Genomic DNA, 17,666 nt, shown 5'->3' on the forward strand with positions numbered 1-17,666 from the left:
AGTGGAATACATGAGGGGAACTGTGAAAGCGTTTCTTTAGTGGTGACACCAGAGTACTAGAGGAAAACAGAAATATGAATATATACAGAGAGAGAGGAACCAGCTTTTTTAGAGTTATTAAATGTTAAAGTTCAAGTAGAGGTGTGTGTAGAATTCCCTCCATTAGCTCTCCTTTAGCTGCAAGAAGCCACATAACAGTAGCTATGTTATTCATTCTTCTTAAAGTACTGGTGAAATAAAGACAGATAATGCCTTATTTAGAGGCTGCATCGTCCCTGCCCTGTTCACTCCTTTATATAGATATATGCCTATCGCCAGTTATCTAAATAGCTCCCGAAGGACACCGACTTTCGCCTCACTGTTCTCGGTGAGTAGATAAACGTATTTCATGCCAGAAATAAGGTCTAGGTTTAAAAATACCGGAGTTCCCCTTTAAATACAGGGGCTAAACGCAGTTTGCACACTTTTCCAAACAACAAAGTTTGTTGAAAAGAAAAACAGAAAATGCTATTTTCCACAATAACTTTCACCAATCTGAAAAAAAAGACATCTCAAAGTCAACTCCCGTTTTCCACCTCCAAAGGCTGGTTGGTCAAAAAACGTTATCAGAGACTGATCTGAGAACAGAACTGTCTCCTGCTGCTTTGGTTTTGGGTGTAGCGCGTACTCTATATCGCTTGGTGGCAGCACTGAGGCAACTGTTTGTCTCGGCCCGGAACAAACACGAGGAGGAAGAAGAAGACGTCAACAAGAAATGCGAAACTTCACCTGAGCTGTCACTTCGATTCGATCTTTTCATTAAGAGGGATGGAACCTCTGGCAAGGAGACGCGGTTTATATCTACTTTTCTTCGTCATATTGTTATCTGAGGGATATTTTCGATGGGTAAGTGTGACTCCGTGCTCTCGTGACTATTACATGACTCAGCCCTGGCTACCGTTGGTGCTTTAGTGTTTATCTAAGATGAGCAACGAAACCAGGTCTAGATCGGTTCAGCGTTGTAGCCCTGCTCCTCTTAATATAGAGTAAAGACAGCCTTAGTCAGTAATTGGCTTTATACTGGTCTAAACATGTAGCTAGCGTGAATGCTACCAAAAACCCGTGTTACGTTACTGAAACGCTAAAACTGAAAACTTGAAGTCGTTTGTAGAGACTGGCTGTACTGGTCTGGGTTGTATGCTGCTGGTGTCGAAACCGATTTCTTTTTCTTTTCTTATTAAAGGGGCGAAACAAAGCCAGGCTCTTAAATGCATCTCAGCTTGATATGTTATACCCCCCCAGCTACGACTTTGACACTTTCTCGTGGCACACAAAACAAAGCAAAAATCTTCGACCAGGGTTCGGTCAGCTCACTGTTACAGTCACTGGACACAAATTAGATTACGCTTTCTTGGAGTTGGTAACCTAATTCGTTTCATTACAGAAAACGTGATTCAATCTGAATGCTTCGGGATTAGTTGTGCATAACTTGGCATTCAAATATTTGAATAATTGCACCTTTTTCCTGTGCAAATGGATTCTGCCATAAAAGGCGCAGCTCATATTTTTACCCTTCAAACATCTGGACGCCGTCTTCAGAGCAAATAAAACGCGTTTTGTACGTTCTGCACTTGTTGATCCAATCGGCGCATCGTATGCACGCAACAGCTGAGACGCCTCGTATTTTGTGCAGTTTTCTGTTGCACGTAAATTGTTGTTTCCAAAATTAAAGCATCCCATCAGCCCAGCAAAAACATGCTGAGATCAACTTGTGCAGTGCTGTGATGTAACGTTACTTTGTGCAAAAAAAAAGGTTCAAATGCATGATTAGGATGGAGTCGAGCAATAAATGACGGTGTAACTGTTAAGTCAAGTCAAGTAGGTTTATTGTAGCTGCCAAACTCCAAACAATTTGGTTCTGTAATCCAGATTACCTTCACCCGTTTGTACTCAGCCACATCTGGAATTTATTTAGCAAGAGGGCTAAGAGCACAGACAAAGTGTAATGAACCGTAGACTGGAAACATACAGGTTGCAAGAGAGAAGAGTGAATTATTGGCTTTTCCTTATTGGTTTTGATGAGTCCACTAAAGAGGCACACAATGAACAAAATAATGGGCATTAAGCTGTAACTTCGGAATAGGTTTTCCGCTTCTTGATAGTTCTGTTGCAGTCAAGTTGTGTTTTTCTTGTCATTGTAAAGGTACCATAAATACGGGACAAAAAGGAATGTCATAGTAAATCCTGCTCCATCCATTTGCTTTGATGTACTGATTTAATCAGATGAAGATAATGCTCACTTGCCAAGTCCTGTCATTGCATTGGTTGCACTCTTTTTCTCATGATGCAATTAGGTCAGTCCACTGCAGCACACAAAACTACTTTGAAACCTTGGTAAAACATCTGGAATGTGATTAATCATTACATTTTTAGATAAGATAGCCGTACCCCAGCAAAAACAACAAGAATGTTGGAATCTGTAAAAAACATTGATTCTTTGGAGACTGCTGTGGGTTAGCGGAAAGTCACAGAAACTTGTGAGTGGGCCTTTTTCTTGTACTAGGCTAGAGGTGGAATTTCTGTTCAAGGGCCACCGCAGGGTTCTGATTTTCAGCCTAGATAAACAAGTCTCAGCTAGGTAGTTGCATGGTTAGGTTACTGGATCGGTCTACAGCTAAATACAACTTCATCAGCAGAAACAATGACGTCCGAACGCTGCTCAAGACCTCGAATAGGAGTGTGAATAACCATTTTATGAGTGTTCCTCACTCAACTTCCCCCTCCCAACAAAGGGCACGTGAGAGGACTGATGCTGAATAGACAGATATAAGAACGTCCTTAGTTTCAAAGACGATTTAAAATCAACAAGTCCCATCACTGATTATATACCCTCAAATGTTGTATTTCAAACAAATAATTTTCTTTTGTCCACCAAACGCAGGGATTGGAGAGATATAATTTTTACAGAAGTGAAAATGATATTTTTGGACATGCAAAGCATGACATTCTAGTAACACAGGAAATGAAACACGAGCAGATGCTTTACATTGTTAGAAAAAAAATGACCTTGTGATAAATATCCATTTAAGGCATCCTTTCACTTTGGCGTCACCATTTTAGTCTTTAGAGAAACTCGCAATGTTTCGTCATTTGGTAAAAATGAATAACAATCTGGGTTAAGAGCCACCCGTGATTCCCCGACTCTCCAGTCAGCGTGCAGACCAGCAGCGTGAAATTCAAGGACCAGATGACGTAGGTCTTGGAAGGCTGTAGAGATGATGGCTGTGTGTTTCTTGTCTTCCTGTCAGGTTGAGGCCCAGCACTGCGTATGGTACAGTGAGTGTGGTGCATCTGAGATACCTGAAAAAAAGTACAACTGTAACTACACCGGTCCCGCTCTCCCACTACAAGCTGAGGGTTATCCGCTTCTTAAGGTATCGTGCTTTCTGCCTTTATATTATTGACGATTTATCTTCTTCATCTTAAGTTTTTGTACAGATTCTTTACACTTGTGCATTTTTTTGTGCTGTGGAAAAATACGCTAAAGCCTATCATAGTGACTATTATTCAATATTTGATTCTATGCAGGAGCTCTGTCCTGGGTTTGACTACGGGAGCCGAAATCTCTGCTGTGATGCCGACCAGCTGCGAACGCTCAAAGGAAGTCTCGAGCTGCCACTTCAGTTCCTTTCTCGGTATGCTGTATTGTTATAACGTTCGCTGATGGACATGAAATACCTGGAAGGGCATCATCTCTAACCTTCTGAATTTTTGATACGGTCACCTGAAAAGGAACGTACACCTTTCAATTCTAAGCTATTTGGGACATTTTTTTTTGTCTTAAACTAAAGCAAATATAACCTCAAAGGAAACAACAACACATGACATATTACACGGGTTTTTTTTTTTTTTTTTTTTTTATTGAACAAAAACTAAGTTGAATGCAGAAACAGTGTCTATAGAACCACATTCTGCATAACTAACTTGAAATAATCGCTCTCTGTGTGACATCATTGGTCTCTGTGACTGTTGCAGAGGTGTTTTTGGCCCACTATTCTTATCAGTGTTGGTTTATTACATTGGGGTTTAAGGGCATTTGCGTATGGACAGCTATCCTTAGGTCCCACCAAAGCATTTCTATCAGGTTGAGGTCCAGACTTTGACTGGATCATTGCAACTCCTTGATTCTGGACCATTTTCCTCCTTTCTGTTGTAGATTCGCAGCTGTGTTTGGTATCATTTCCCAGTGTCCCCCAAACTTCCTGTCAGGCAGATGGCCTCACATTTGACTAGAGAGTAAGAGAACTCAGAGGTTTATGGTTGACTGTAGGACTGCCCAGGTGGAACGCTTAAACGTCTACTCTTTGGAAGATTGGTTACAGTCTTGAATATTTGTAGATAATCTTTTGCACTGTAAATGATGGACTTCACTCCATCCCAGATTGATGGGCAGCAACAGTTGCTTCTCTAAGATCCTTGCTGATGTCTCTCCTTCTTGGCTTTGTGTTGACACACACCCGAATGCTTTAGTCAAGCAAACATCTGCTTTCGTAGAGATGCTCAATGATTGATTAATCGAGTGTTTTTGGTTAGCAGCACCTGGCTGCTGATTATAATCGTGTTTTGTTTTTCACACACTGGTTTGATATTTCTGAAATAAATAATGACCGTTTTTTTTAATCTTATTTTTAACTAGTTCTCAGACCTGGTAAGGACCAGGTGATTTTTTTTTCCTCTATCCTGATACATAAAAGCTTAGACTTCACTTTCATTTTCACTTTTAACGATTTAACATGCAAGGCTTTGCATATTCCAAATAACGAGCTGGAAAATGGCAAATTGGTGTGTTTTCTTATCTTTGTAGGTTGTTTTCCTTCCCTGCGTCTGTTATTGTCTTTACCATTTTAAAATCGAAGGTGTTCTTGTGATTTTTATGCGACGATTCCTTGCTGTTTTATTCCTCCTTTAAAACTCTGCTTCTGTGTGCAGGTGTCCCGCCTGTTTCTTCAATCTGATGAACCTCTTCTGTGAGCTGACATGCAGCCCCTATCAGAGTCAGTTTATGACTGCCACCAAGTTCAATGGCTCAAATGTCCTGGAAGTGCAGTACTATATCGGGCAAACATTTGCTAACGGTGAGTTCATGGCCAGAACTTGATTTAGATGCAAAGTCAACTTGTTCGTGGTGTGGAAGACATTGGCAGAATGTGCAAAGCATTTTCAAAAACTACTGACACAGTTGGCTTGCATAACAATCCCTGCTGAATAATCTTTATAAGTTCCCTATTCAGTCACAAACTCAAGTTGTCAGATGACTAATCCTGTGGATGACTAAAGGTCATAGCTTTTACATTTTGAGATGAAAACAGAAGTGGAATATATATTCATATGCAACATGACGTCTTTCTCTTTCCTTGTGTGGCTGTTCTCAGCTATGTACAATGCCTGCAAGGATGTCCAGTCTCCTTCCAGCAACATGAAGGCCTTATCACTGCTGTGTGGCAAGGATGCAAGGGACTGCAATGCAACTAACTGGATCCAGTACATGTTCAGTACTGACAATGGACAGACTCCCTTTCCTATCATCCCAATATTCTCCGGTAAAACTTTTTCTTTGTGGTAGTAATAGTCTTTATCGCACCTTTACCTGTGGTTAATCCATCTTCCTGGGATGAATGCCATCCTTACTTTCAGATACGCCTGTATCTGGTTACACTCCAATGAACAACGAGACGTATAACTGCACAGAGGGCCTAGAGGACGGTTCAGGTCCTTGCTCCTGTCAGGATTGTGAAATGGCCTGTGGCCCCAAACCGGTTCCTCCTCCTCTCCCCCCTCCCTGGACCATCCTTGGTATGGATGCCATGTCTGTCATCATGTGGATTTCTTACATTGCCTTCTTGCTTATCTTCACTGGAGCTGTACTGGGAGCGTGGTGTTACAGGTAACAGGCTTTTGGTTTCTTACAAATATTTCTAGGACCTACATCATACAGCACACACTGTATCTTCAATAATATTGTGGTTCTAAACCTTTTTTTTTTTTTTTAAATTGATATCTAACTGACACATGTGGGTCCTTATGTCTGCAGGAAAAGAACTATTATGTCAGAATATGGCCCCATTTTGGACAGCAATAACCCACTGTCCCTCAACAGTGATAATCCTGATCAAGGTACAGCCATACATGACTATATGGCAGTAACTTCACAGCTCGTAAACCATAGTAGAATCAATAAGATTTTTGCTATTGACAATCAAGCCAAACTCTATTGCTTTTCTCCTCTCAGTGAATGCATCTTGCTGCGAAACGCTGGGTGAACGATTTGAGAATGTCCTACGGACAAGCTTCAGCTCCTGGGGTTCCTTCTGTGTGAGGTATCCATCTTTAGTCATACTGGGCAGCCTGATTGTGGTGGTGGCCTCCTCAGCGGGTCTGGTCTATATGCGCATCACCACAGACCCGGTTGACCTGTGGTCGTCTCCCACAAGCCAGGCTCGACAAGAGAAAAACTACTTTGACAGCCACTTTGGGCCCTTCTTCCGAACTGTGCAGCTCATTATAACCACTCCACACAATGAGACTGTCATGTATTCTCCGTATTTCGGAGGGTCAGACGTCCCATTCAGAGCCATCTTGGACAAAGACATCTTGCATCAGGTGGGTAAAATAATAAGCAGCGTTGCTCTACTTCAGCGAAGCTTTTGTTTAAAGAAGTAGTTCTGCTTTTACTGTAGAAGATGGAAACCTTACTTGTGAAATGCAGCTGAATTTACGAAAGTGTAGTTTAAAGTTTGTCCTTCTCTTTTTCTGCTGCCATGTTTCTTTTCTAACTTTAACCAACCAGGTGCTGGACCTGCAGCTTGACATCGAAGGTCTTGTAGCCACATATGAAGGTCAGAACGTGACGCTGGAGGACATCTGCTTGGCTCCGCTGGCCCCGTACAATAACAACTGCACCATCTTAAGTGTTCTCAACTACTTTCAGAACAGTCACGCTCAATTGGACCACAGTGTAGGAGATGAGTTCTTTACCTATGCTGACTTTCACAGCCACTTCCTCTACTGTGTCAGGTGATTTTCTTTTCTTTTTTGTCCTTTTTAAAGCTTACTAAGTTCATTGTTATTTGCCAATCAACACTTGTGTGTATCTTGCCTCAATGGCTTGCCCACGCCTGCCTTGGTCTGAAGAATATTGTTCTGGTAAAATAGTCAAAACCTCACCAAAAAGTTGTGCTTTGAGTGCGGTCCCTGCCGTGCACGTAGATCTGTCATGTGCTGCAGCTGTGTCTTCATTTTTAGGTAAAGTTAAAATGGTGCACTCAGACTTCCTCATACACTGTCACGTGTCTGCAGGTTGTTTTCTGTTCTTATTTACTGTAATATGTTGAGGGGCATATCAAAGTCGTACTGATGAGTAGTTCGTTGTCTTGATTTGTGAAGACTTTAACTCGCTTTATCTCTTCCTTCCACAGTGCACCGGCCTCCCTCAATGACACCACTCCCCTCCACGATCCCTGCTTGGGAACGTTTGGCGGCCCAGTCTTCCCCTGGCTGGCACTCGGGGGTTACGACGGTAGGTTTTAAAGAGATTTTTACTTTAGATTGCATTGCTTGACAAACCAAAGTGTTCCAAGTATTGTTTTGTATTAAAACGAATTGCACAAACCTGCCTGAACTGGATCTTTTAGCTTTTTTTTTTTTTTTTTTGGTCATTTACAGTCAGCGGAGTACTGTTGTTTAATTACCACCAAACATTTTATTCTTTGCTCAATATAAGATACATTTTGGCATTGCATAAGTGTTTATAAAAACAATTCTCCTCAAGATAATGATAGTATTTTGCTTTTCTAAAGCAGTTTCTTTACATGCGTGCTGTTAACAATCAGACCAGACTTACAAACGCATGCTTTATTTTCAGGCTTTTATTTGTTGAAATTTCTGTGGGAGTGCCTCAGCACACCTTGCTGAGAAGGCCAGTTTACTCTGATTGGCTGGCTTCTCTGGCCTGATTTCTTTTTTTTTTTTTTTTCTTTAGGCACCGCCCACACATTTAAGAATGCTTTTCACTGGACACAACAGGGTTCCTCCACGGTTTTTAAAAGCATGAAAAAGTACTTTCTTTGTAGTATTTTCCAAGGCTTGAAGAGTATTGAAAAGACATTTGTGTTTTTCTCAGCTCCATTTTCAGTTCTATTTGCTAAAAAGAAAATAATTCTAAATTTGTAAAAATGAACTGAGCGAGCTTTTCACAAAGATTATAGATCATGCATGAAAATGTTATAGATGAAGATTAAATACATAGAAGTTAGACTCATTCATCTTCTCTTTTTAAGTTTCTAGTTTCAGCCATCAATCTCCTGGTTTTTAAGACCCCGTGTTTAGACTCGTCCACTGATGCAAGCTCATGTGGCCTTAAGGCTGCAATGAGTTGTTGACCGTTTTGCTCACTGTTTCAGTGTTGCAGCCTGAATAAAAGCCTGCTTTGGGAAATAGAAAATGTGCAGGAACTCTGCAGTTAGCATTTGGCCCTGAGAGGAATCATTTTTGCAGGAAATGTTAAAACAAAAGATTAGAGTGAGAAAAACGAACTGTTCAAGGTAAAAAGATTACTATTTTCTCTAAAGATTACTATCTTCCTCTAAAGACATGGCTTGATTCAGCTGTGGGTGTCTGGTTTTAGTTGTTTAAAAGAATTTTGCATTTGAACGAGAATAAAACTGATCATCCAAGGTTTAGCCGTGCTTTCTGGGATATTTTCTATGTGCTGTGAAAGCAATGCTCAGGAATAGTTTTCAGCTCACTCATTATATGTTAAACAGGTCATGGATTTCATTCTGCTTTTTCTCCCATTACAGACACAAACTACAACAACGCCACTGCTCTCGTTATCACTTTTCCACTCAACAATTACCTGAACGACTCTGTCAGAATGGGCAAAGCTCTCGCGTGGGAAAAAGAGTGAGAGACCGATCAAACAGCTCGTCACCTCAGCAGAAGTCGCAGTTTGTGTGTACCAACATTTTTTTTGTGTGCATTTCAGATTCATCAACTTTATGAAGAACTTCACAAGCCCCAACCTGACCATAGCCTTCAGTGCCGAGAGAAGCATCGAGGATGAAATCAACAGAGAGAGCAACAGTGATATCAGCACTATAGTGATCAGCTATGCCATCATGTTCATCTACATCTCCCTGGCCTTGGGTCACATCCACAGCTTCAGAAGGCTTATGGTAACACATGAAACCATGACTCAGTGTCATAAACATTTTTATTCATGCTTTGGTGTTGGCTACTATAATCCCAGCCTTTTTAATAGTTTTCCACATTACAGAGTGTAACCTGTCTTTCCCGCTGATAACGCTAAAGATGATTAATCCCGTATGTTTTTGTCCGTGCAGGTGGACTCAAAGATTTCTCTAGGTATAGCGGGTATCCTGATTGTGCTCAGCTCCGTGTCCTCCTCACTGGGAATCTTCAGCTATGCTGGTATTCCACTCACACTCATCGTGATTGAAGTCATCCCCTTCCTCGTGCTGGCTGTTGGAGTCGACAACATCTTCATTATAGTGCAGACATACCAGGTAAACACTTTAGGACAAGTCCAATGTAGTGGTAGTGATTAATTACTCAGTGCTTTGTCCTGGAGTTCAGTGCTTGGATGCACCTCGAGTCTTTGTGCAAATCATCTCTTTCCTTGAGCCTTAACATTCTTGTTTTTTTTTTTGTTTTTTTTTTCCATTCCACTACGATGTGAAAATTGATAAGTTTTCTTTTTCTTTTGCATTTGGAAACAGAGGGACGAGAGGATGCCACAGGAAGAGCTGCACCAGCAGATTGGTCGAATTCTGGGAGAAATAGCCCCCAGCATGTTTCTCTCCTCCTTCTCAGAGACGGTGGCCTTCTTCCTTGGTAATGTAGATCAGTTATATAATGCAGCCTGTGTGTTCTCAACACACACACACACACACACACAGTGTTGATTAAACTCTGAGATGTACAATTTTAATCAGGATGAATCAACTTGTTTTTGTTTAGTGTCACAGTGTCCTGCTGTGCCAGAAGCTGACAGACTTGTTGTTTTTCTTTTCCCAGGTGCCCTGTCCAACATGCCTGCTGTGAGGACTTTCTCTCTGTTTGCTGGCTTGGCTGTTTTTATTGATTTCCTGTTGCAGATCAGTTGCTTTGTCAGCTTGCTGGGCTTGGATGCCAGAAGACAGGAGGTGAGACTGAGGAAATGAGTGAAATCTGTGTTGATTATTGGATAAAACAGAGGAGAATGAGCCCCTGTGCAATACCACTTGAATATCAAATCATTAAAAATTGAGAGACACATAAATAATAGTTTTATTTCAAAGTTGATCTACTAGCTAAATTAGCTCAATTGGATCTTTTCACACATGTTCAAGTTATGTGACTAAGAGCCAGCAGGGATTTTATTTTCTTGGACATCATCCATAGAGTTCGACCTTATGCAATGTCTTGCACACTGTGGGAGCCGTCAGAGAAACTCCTGTACCAAGTCTAAAGTACTCGCCCATCTGTTTTTCAGGGCTAAGTTTTGCAAGTAGCTCTGTGCCTTCGGTGTTATTTTAGGAAGACGGCCAATATAGCTTGACTTGGTTGTTCTATGGTTCCTTCTTAACATCCTGATTACTGCTGCAACGGTCCAAAACTAAGAAAGTTCTGCTGTTTACAGATGGTTTTTTAATTATGATTATGCAGTGAGTTTGTACTATGAAGCCTGTATTTTCAATGCTGTCTCACTAAAGTATTTGTTTTTACTTCCTCCTTAGAGGATAAACTCGTAAACTTCAACTTGCAAATGAATATTGCAATGAAATCAGATATTTAAGTGGTATTACACAGAGGTCTGTGTGTGTTTTGAATGATTCAGCTTTAGTCGCAGCCTTACCAACATGTTGTCACATGCACTTTTTAAAAAATGCTGGGTCGTCTGTTTTGTTTAAAAGGGAAATCGATTTGACATCTGCTGCTGCGTGAAACTGCCAGAAGGTCAGGAAGTCAAAACACAGGGTTTCCTTTTCCGCTTTTTCAAGAAAGTCTATGCACCATTCATCCTGAAAGAGTGGGTGAGACCGATCATCGTAAGTACTTGTCATGCTCTGGCAGTCGTGCACATCTGCCTCTTGTTAACTTTCTCTTGAACTTGTTTTGACTTGATCAAGCAGCATATCATTTTGGGGTTATGTTTTTTGTGACAGGTGGCAGTGTTTGTAGGCATACTGTCCTTCAGTATTGCTGTGGTGAATAAAGTGGAAATTGGACTGGACCAGAAGTTATCCATGCCTGATGTGAGTTTTGTGGTTTCCGTCATAGTGGTGTGAGTGATGTGGGGGGAAAAAAAAGTAGTCTTTCTTTGAATATGTCTAGTAACCACCGCTGAGAATCTACATCAGCTGCCTGTCAAGTGACGCGATTTATTAAACGCCTTTTTTCTTTCGTCTTGCTCGGGCTATTCTGACAGTTTGTCTCTCCATCTAGGACTCGTACGTTCTCGACTACTTCAAGAACTTGAGCGAGTATCTTCACACTGGTGCGCCTGTCTACTTTGTGGTGGAGGACGGTCTCAACTACAGCAGCCTAGAGGGCCAGAATGCCGTGTGTGGAGGGGTGGGCTGTAACAACAACTCCCTGGTCCAGCAGGTCTACACTGCCTCTCTTATAAGCAACTAGTAAGTCGGAGCTAGGAAAAAGAAACAAGCTATTGTGGGTTTCTGTTCTGATGGGTGAATTTTTAAAAATTTGTGCACCCTAAAAAGCTAAACCTTAAGTAAGACTTATCCTATTGAAGGTTAAAACTCTTGTTCGACGTTGTGATGTCACTGTACGTTCTATTCAGTTGTTTTTTTTCGCCCTTAGCACATCCATTGCCTACACACCATCATCCTGGCTGGATGACTACTTTGACTGGGTGAAGCCTCAGTCGACCTGCTGTCGGTACTACAACACGTCAGGATCTTTCTGCAATGCCTCAGGTAATACAACATTAATGTATTGGATACTTGTCTAATGGTGCTTACGTCTCAATTCCACAAATAAAAACACCTCTTAACCAGTCGTTCATACATAAGGTACAGTTAAACAATAGTGTTATCGAGCAAATTCCTGGAAAAAAATGCAAATGCAAAAGAGGCGCAATACAAGTAGTTTGAATAGGTTTATAATTAATTTGTATAATTCTGAGCACAGTGCTTTAGTGAAGGTTGACGGGCAAGTTTTTGTTCTTTAATCGCAGCAAAAAGAGCCCGGGTTACAATCTCAAAGCCTCCTGGGCTTCCTCTGTGAGGTTTGGTCTCCTCTGGAAGCATTGGCTGTTATAATCATTCAAAGTCACAGATGCAGAGAAATTCAGGTTAAACAGCATCACATTATTCAAGCATGAATTATCAGCACATGGGAAAATTAAAAGAAGGAAACCTTGTTTGTTCATGACCAGCATATTAAATACGTTGCTTCCGCATTCAGAGACTTTTGAAAACAAACCTTTATGGAGCTTTTTTTTTTTTTTTCTAAAAGTCTAAAACTATATTCCTAATGCTGCTTTCCAGTGGTAAACCCATCTTGTGTATCCTGTCGGCCTTTGACTCCCAGTGGAAAGCAAAGGCCTGTTGGAGAAGAATTCATGAGGTTTCTTCCCATGTTCCTGTCGGACAATCCAAATGTCAAGTGTGGAAAAGGGTAATTAATCTACAAAGATTTTCATTAAAAACATTGCGTGTCATTAGAACCCCTTCAGCTACGTACCAGTTTTTATTTAGGTTGTGATGTTCCCTTTCTTTGTTCTTTCCCTCAATTCATTATTGTTTCTCTTCAGCGGCCACGCAGCTTATGCCACAGCCGTCGACCTGCATCCCAACAACACAGGAGTCGGAGCCACTTACTTCATGACTTACCACACCATCCTGAAGGATTCCCCAGACTTTATAGAGGCTTATAAAATGGCTCGAATTCTGGCTGACAACATCAGTCAGTCCATAGACCACAAAGTTTTCGCCTACAGGTAAGATCCATTGTACTGGCTGTAGGACATTTACTTTGACTTCATAAGAATCCGTGTATAGCTGTAGAGCAGAGTTAGCCTTGATATAAGCAGATCTGCTTCAGAAGCAGCTTTAGAGTTTTCTGAGTAAGTTTACTGCCTGTGACGGAGGTGTTGCTTGTTTTGCACTGAGGGTTCAAGGATGTCGGAGGAAAAAAAAAAATAGGTCACAGATAAGAGCACAGCAAAGATAACGTTATAAATGGCAATGCAGCTAATGTTTGAACTGAACTACTGCGTCAGAGTTCCTGTGCTTTACGTCAGCTGTAATGAGGAAATTCTACCAACACCAATGTGCAGTAATCAGTATTAAGATATTAAGAACCCTAAATTCAAGGATTTTGTGGATACAAAATGTTCGCTTTGTCTATACAGTTAGATAAACAATAAGTCTTTGATTGAAACGGACAACGTAAGAGATTATTGGCTCATCTGACTGAAACAACATAAATGTCAACTCGCTTTTCAAAGGAAAAGTCACTGCAGCCCATATTATAGGTTAACCACATCCTATTTGTTCACTAATGTACATTTTTCACCTTTACAGTGTCTTCTACGTGTTCTACGAGCAGTACCTCACCATCGCCTATGACACAGCACTGAACCTGAGCTTGTCACTGGTGGCCATATTTGTGGTGTCGACAGTTTTGTTGGGTTTCGAGCTGTGGTCAGCGTTGCTGGTCTGCATTACGATCGCCATGATCCTGGTCAACATGTTCGGCGTCATGTGGCTGTGGGACATCAGCCTCAATGCAGTATCCCTTGTGAACCTGGTCATGGTAAGAGTAACGTGAAACAGCGTGACATTTGTTTCGGGTTAAAGGAAAGGTCCTCTTGGGGTCCTTTATGCTGTGATCACTGTCAGTGAAAATCTATAACTTTGATCTGAGAGTACAGCAGCATCATATGTAACCATCATATGTAACATATGTAAATGAGTTTGTTTAACAGTATATTGATGATTTGGAACATTAGTAAACATGCATAGTTCTGGATTACACATGGATTAAAACCATTTATTGCATAACCTAATTGATTTCTAGCTTTAGTTTGAAGTCACTTTAATGTATTGTTGCAGTGAGCATAATGCAGTGTTTAAAGGTATCTTCTGCAGATGCCAGCTGAGTTGGCTTTCGGGCCTGGATTTTCCGACTTCCAGCCCTGATGTGTTTCTTGTCCCTCCTTGCAGAGCATTGGTATCTCGGTGGAGTTCTGCAGTCATATTGTGCGGGCGTTTTCCATCAGTGTGAAGAAGAACAGAGTGGAGCGGGCGGAGGAGGCCCTGGCTCACATGGGCAGCTCTGTAAGTTGCACATTACTACTTAACTCATTCACAACAGGAAGCCACGTAAATAAGCTCAAGAATTAGTTTATAAAAATGATTTTGGGGTGCTGCGTGTGTGAATTTGATTGTTTGATAATGTTCAAAGTTTATAAAAGCTTATAAAAGGTCAAGTTTTAAACATTTTCTGTAGAATCTGTTGGAGATTGATTTAAATTCACTAAACAGTCATATTAATTTTAGTCTTCATCGCATTTTCTCAGGTATTCAGTGGGATCACGTTGACAAAGTTCGGTGGTATCTTAATCCTGGCACTTTCGAAGTCGCAGATCTTCCAGGTCTTCTACTTCAGGATGTATTTGGCCATCGTGCTGCTGGGGGCAACGCATGGCCTCATTTTTCTCCCCGTTTTACTCAGCTATATAGGTTGGTGATGTCGCATATAAAGAAAAATGATTACATACAAGCTTAACAAGCATAAATGCTGTTTTCCATTATTTGTAATATTTTTCGTTTCTTTCTAAAGGCCCGTCGGTGAACAAAGCAAAAGTGTTTGCTGCTAACCAGCGTTACGCTGGCACAGAAAGGGAGCGCCTCCTCAACTACTAGATGGCTGTCTGGGACAATGAACAATGAGCTAACTATTTGTCAGTAAAGGACTGTGTGGGTGTGAGTGCAAGCCGCTTGTGTGATCACTGACACACTCATCATCAACGCCACTGCTATGCATGGAACTAACTCAGGAATACGTGAGAAGGGGAGTGCCAGAGGCTTTCCTCCTCTGCGTGCTTATTGGTTTTCCTCAGAAGACTTCGGACCTCCGCCAGTCGTCGTCTTTGTCCTCCACTTCACACTACAGGAGAAGCATGACCTTCAGTATCTGAAGCATGAGCAGCGTACCATAGAACAGACACTTGACCCGAGTGGTTGGGACATTCATTTTCTTCCAGCATTAACTGACAACCAGTTCTTTATGGTATGAGCTATTCAATTTGGGAAAAATTCAAAAGGGTAAAACTGATCTTTTTTTTTTTTTAATGTATAAACATCGACCACAGAAGTGTGTGAAATGATTTTTTTGGACAAGAAAATGGAAAAGAAAAAGACTTTTGTAACTGTTTGATATTACAAATAATTTGATGAGTGAAACGGGGCACATAATGGAGCTAACGGTAACAATAATGGCATCACAGGCCCCTATACGTGACATTACCATGACTCTTATCCTGGGCTTCGTTCGTCTCTGTAGAAGGTATTTTTTTGTAGGTCAACTAATAGTGCAGTTTTCTTTTCATCTTTTAAGTATCCAGAAAGTGACGTTTTGACTCGGGAACACTGGATTTGCAATCAAAAACAACGGGTTTTTAAGCATGTCCACATCCACGTCAGTATAAGGTTTGCAGCCCACTTTACCACCATGGAGGAGGATATCAATTCTTTTTAAAACAAAATCGCATCATTTGTACACATATTTGCAATTTGGGCTTAAGGTACTGCTTTCTGACTGCTTTATTTATTCCAGTTGTTTACATTTCCAACATTCCCAACTTAATTTTCGAATAAGCTAATTTTTTTTTGTGTGTGTTAGCATGACTCGATCGTCAGCCCAGCTCCAACCTTTAAGATGCATATTGATGTCGGGTGTAAAGGGTGCTGTGGTGCTAAGAAATGGTTTTACACTTAAGTGAGTCTTTGGCATTTTATAGTTACTGAGCAAAACAAAAGTTTAAATCAAAGCTTTACTTGCAACTGTTTTTAAAAAGGATTCTCACACGGGACTACTTTAGAATTATTCCACGGCCATTTTTAGTATGTTGATGCATAACACTGTAGAGTTTATTGCATAATATTACAGTTCTGGTTTTCATTCCTTTGCATTTAAATTATTATTATTTTTTTTAACTATTAACACTGTGTTGCCATGTATTGCTGTATTTAAACCACTTTCTGTCAGAAATCCCCTTTGAAGGAATCGCTTAGTTTTCAAGTAAATACTAAAAAAGGCGTTACTCGCCCAATCAGAACATTACTTTTCATCCTTGTCCTCTTCCATCACCTTTGTCCTGACATGTTTGAGACTGTAAGTGGTTCGTCAAAGTGGCGTGATCCCACAGGTTTAGTTTGAAAATAGCTGTTGTATCGTCAGTAGATGTCAGCATTGGACCCAGTGTGCGTTCTGCTGGAACAGTGAAGCATTCCGTGTTTTTACTTTTGCTTTTATCATCATGAATCGGTAATGTCTTTTGGATGTAAGAAAGACTAATTGAAAGAGCTGGAACCTGGATGTGGAAAAACACTCACTGTCCTTGTTGCAGTAAATGTGCTGTGCAATGACCAATCACATCCGCCTCTGAAGACTATCTCTGTGGAAAAAGCTGATGAAGGCAAGTTTTGGGATCCTTTAGTTTTTAACAATTTTAATACATTTATTAAAGGCTACTCTAAGAACCATTCCGAGCTTACTTCTGCATGTAATCTTCCGAAGGATATGCCTGTGTTCTTGTTCTTGATATTCCTGTGCATTGCAGAGCCTCTGTCGCTGAACTTGTTCAGACTAACCACAGTGTGGCGCCTGAATCATTCACTGAGCGGAGTCTGTATTGTTCTCTCAGTAATGTAGTGGGAGTGACCTAAATTTTGTTTGAGGAGCAGCATCCTTGCAGTGCTTTTACTTTGTCAGTTAATTAATTTTCTGCTGGGTGCCCGTCTTTAGAATACAAAGTCAGCAACAGTCTGTTAACTGAAACATCAGAACAGAGCTGGCTGTTCTCCATGTATTCTGGCACCGTTTGGAGCTTTACCCCCAACACTTGTGAGGCCATCATTCACTCACATCCCATCTGAGAGTTGCTGCCAAGATGAGAGCTGTCTACTTCCTCCCAGCATGTGTTGTTGTGACTGCCTGCTCAGCCCTGTTGTCACACAAACCTGCAGCTCATGACTTATTTATCGGCTGCCCTGTGAGAGCGAGAACTGTCCTTTGAGTGCAGCTGAGAGATTAAAATATTAATTTCCTCTGCAGGTCTGTTGTGTTGCCTGCAAGGCGGAATATGCAGGTTGTCAGAGTGCTATTATGTAAGATGTGCAAGACTCTGCTCTCACTATTCGTTGACCTGGCCCCGTCTTCCATTATGGCAGAGACGGAGTGCACAGCGAGGGTATACTAGTTCAGTCAGGCTTAGAAAACATTAAAGGGGAAGAAGAGTAACCAACATGGAGGTTGCAGTTGTATAAAATAAAATCCACATTTTAGATTAAAATCTGTATGTGTTGGGTTTTAAAGGTTTGTACAAAGGATGTGACAGTGTTTTTTTATTTTTAATGCTTTGTTGAATATAGGGC

At 41.0% G+C, this 17,666-nt stretch overlaps 1 protein-coding gene across 1 annotated transcript; it reads left to right on the forward strand.

Annotated features, from left to right (window-relative positions):
• Positions 1-707: 707 nt before the first annotated feature.
• On the forward strand, positions 708-16,775 carry npc1 (Niemann-Pick disease, type C1). Its single transcript, XM_072364529.1, has 25 exons — positions 708-885; positions 3,288-3,413; positions 3,568-3,674; positions 4,969-5,114; positions 5,412-5,579; positions 5,674-5,923; positions 6,071-6,153; positions 6,269-6,639; positions 6,827-7,053; positions 7,455-7,555; positions 8,838-8,940; positions 9,023-9,212; positions 9,381-9,563; positions 9,777-9,891; positions 10,075-10,202; positions 10,953-11,087; positions 11,205-11,294; positions 11,485-11,675; positions 11,863-11,978; positions 12,552-12,681; positions 12,818-13,003; positions 13,590-13,821; positions 14,232-14,345; positions 14,588-14,750; positions 14,851-16,775. Exons 1-25 carry the CDS (start codon positions 808-810, stop codon positions 14,931-14,933), a joined length of 3,816 nt encoding a protein of 1,271 aa, XP_072220630.1. The 5' UTR covers positions 708-807; the 3' UTR covers positions 14,934-16,775.
• Positions 16,776-17,666: the final 891 nt, after the last annotated feature.

The sequence above is a fragment of the Leuresthes tenuis genome, unplaced genomic scaffold (assembly GCF_036924035.1).
Source record: "Leuresthes tenuis unplaced genomic scaffold, fLeuTen1.0.hap1 SCAF_14, whole genome shotgun sequence".
In the NCBI taxonomy this organism is placed as follows: Eukaryota; Metazoa; Chordata; class Actinopteri; order Atheriniformes; family Atherinopsidae; genus Leuresthes; species Leuresthes tenuis.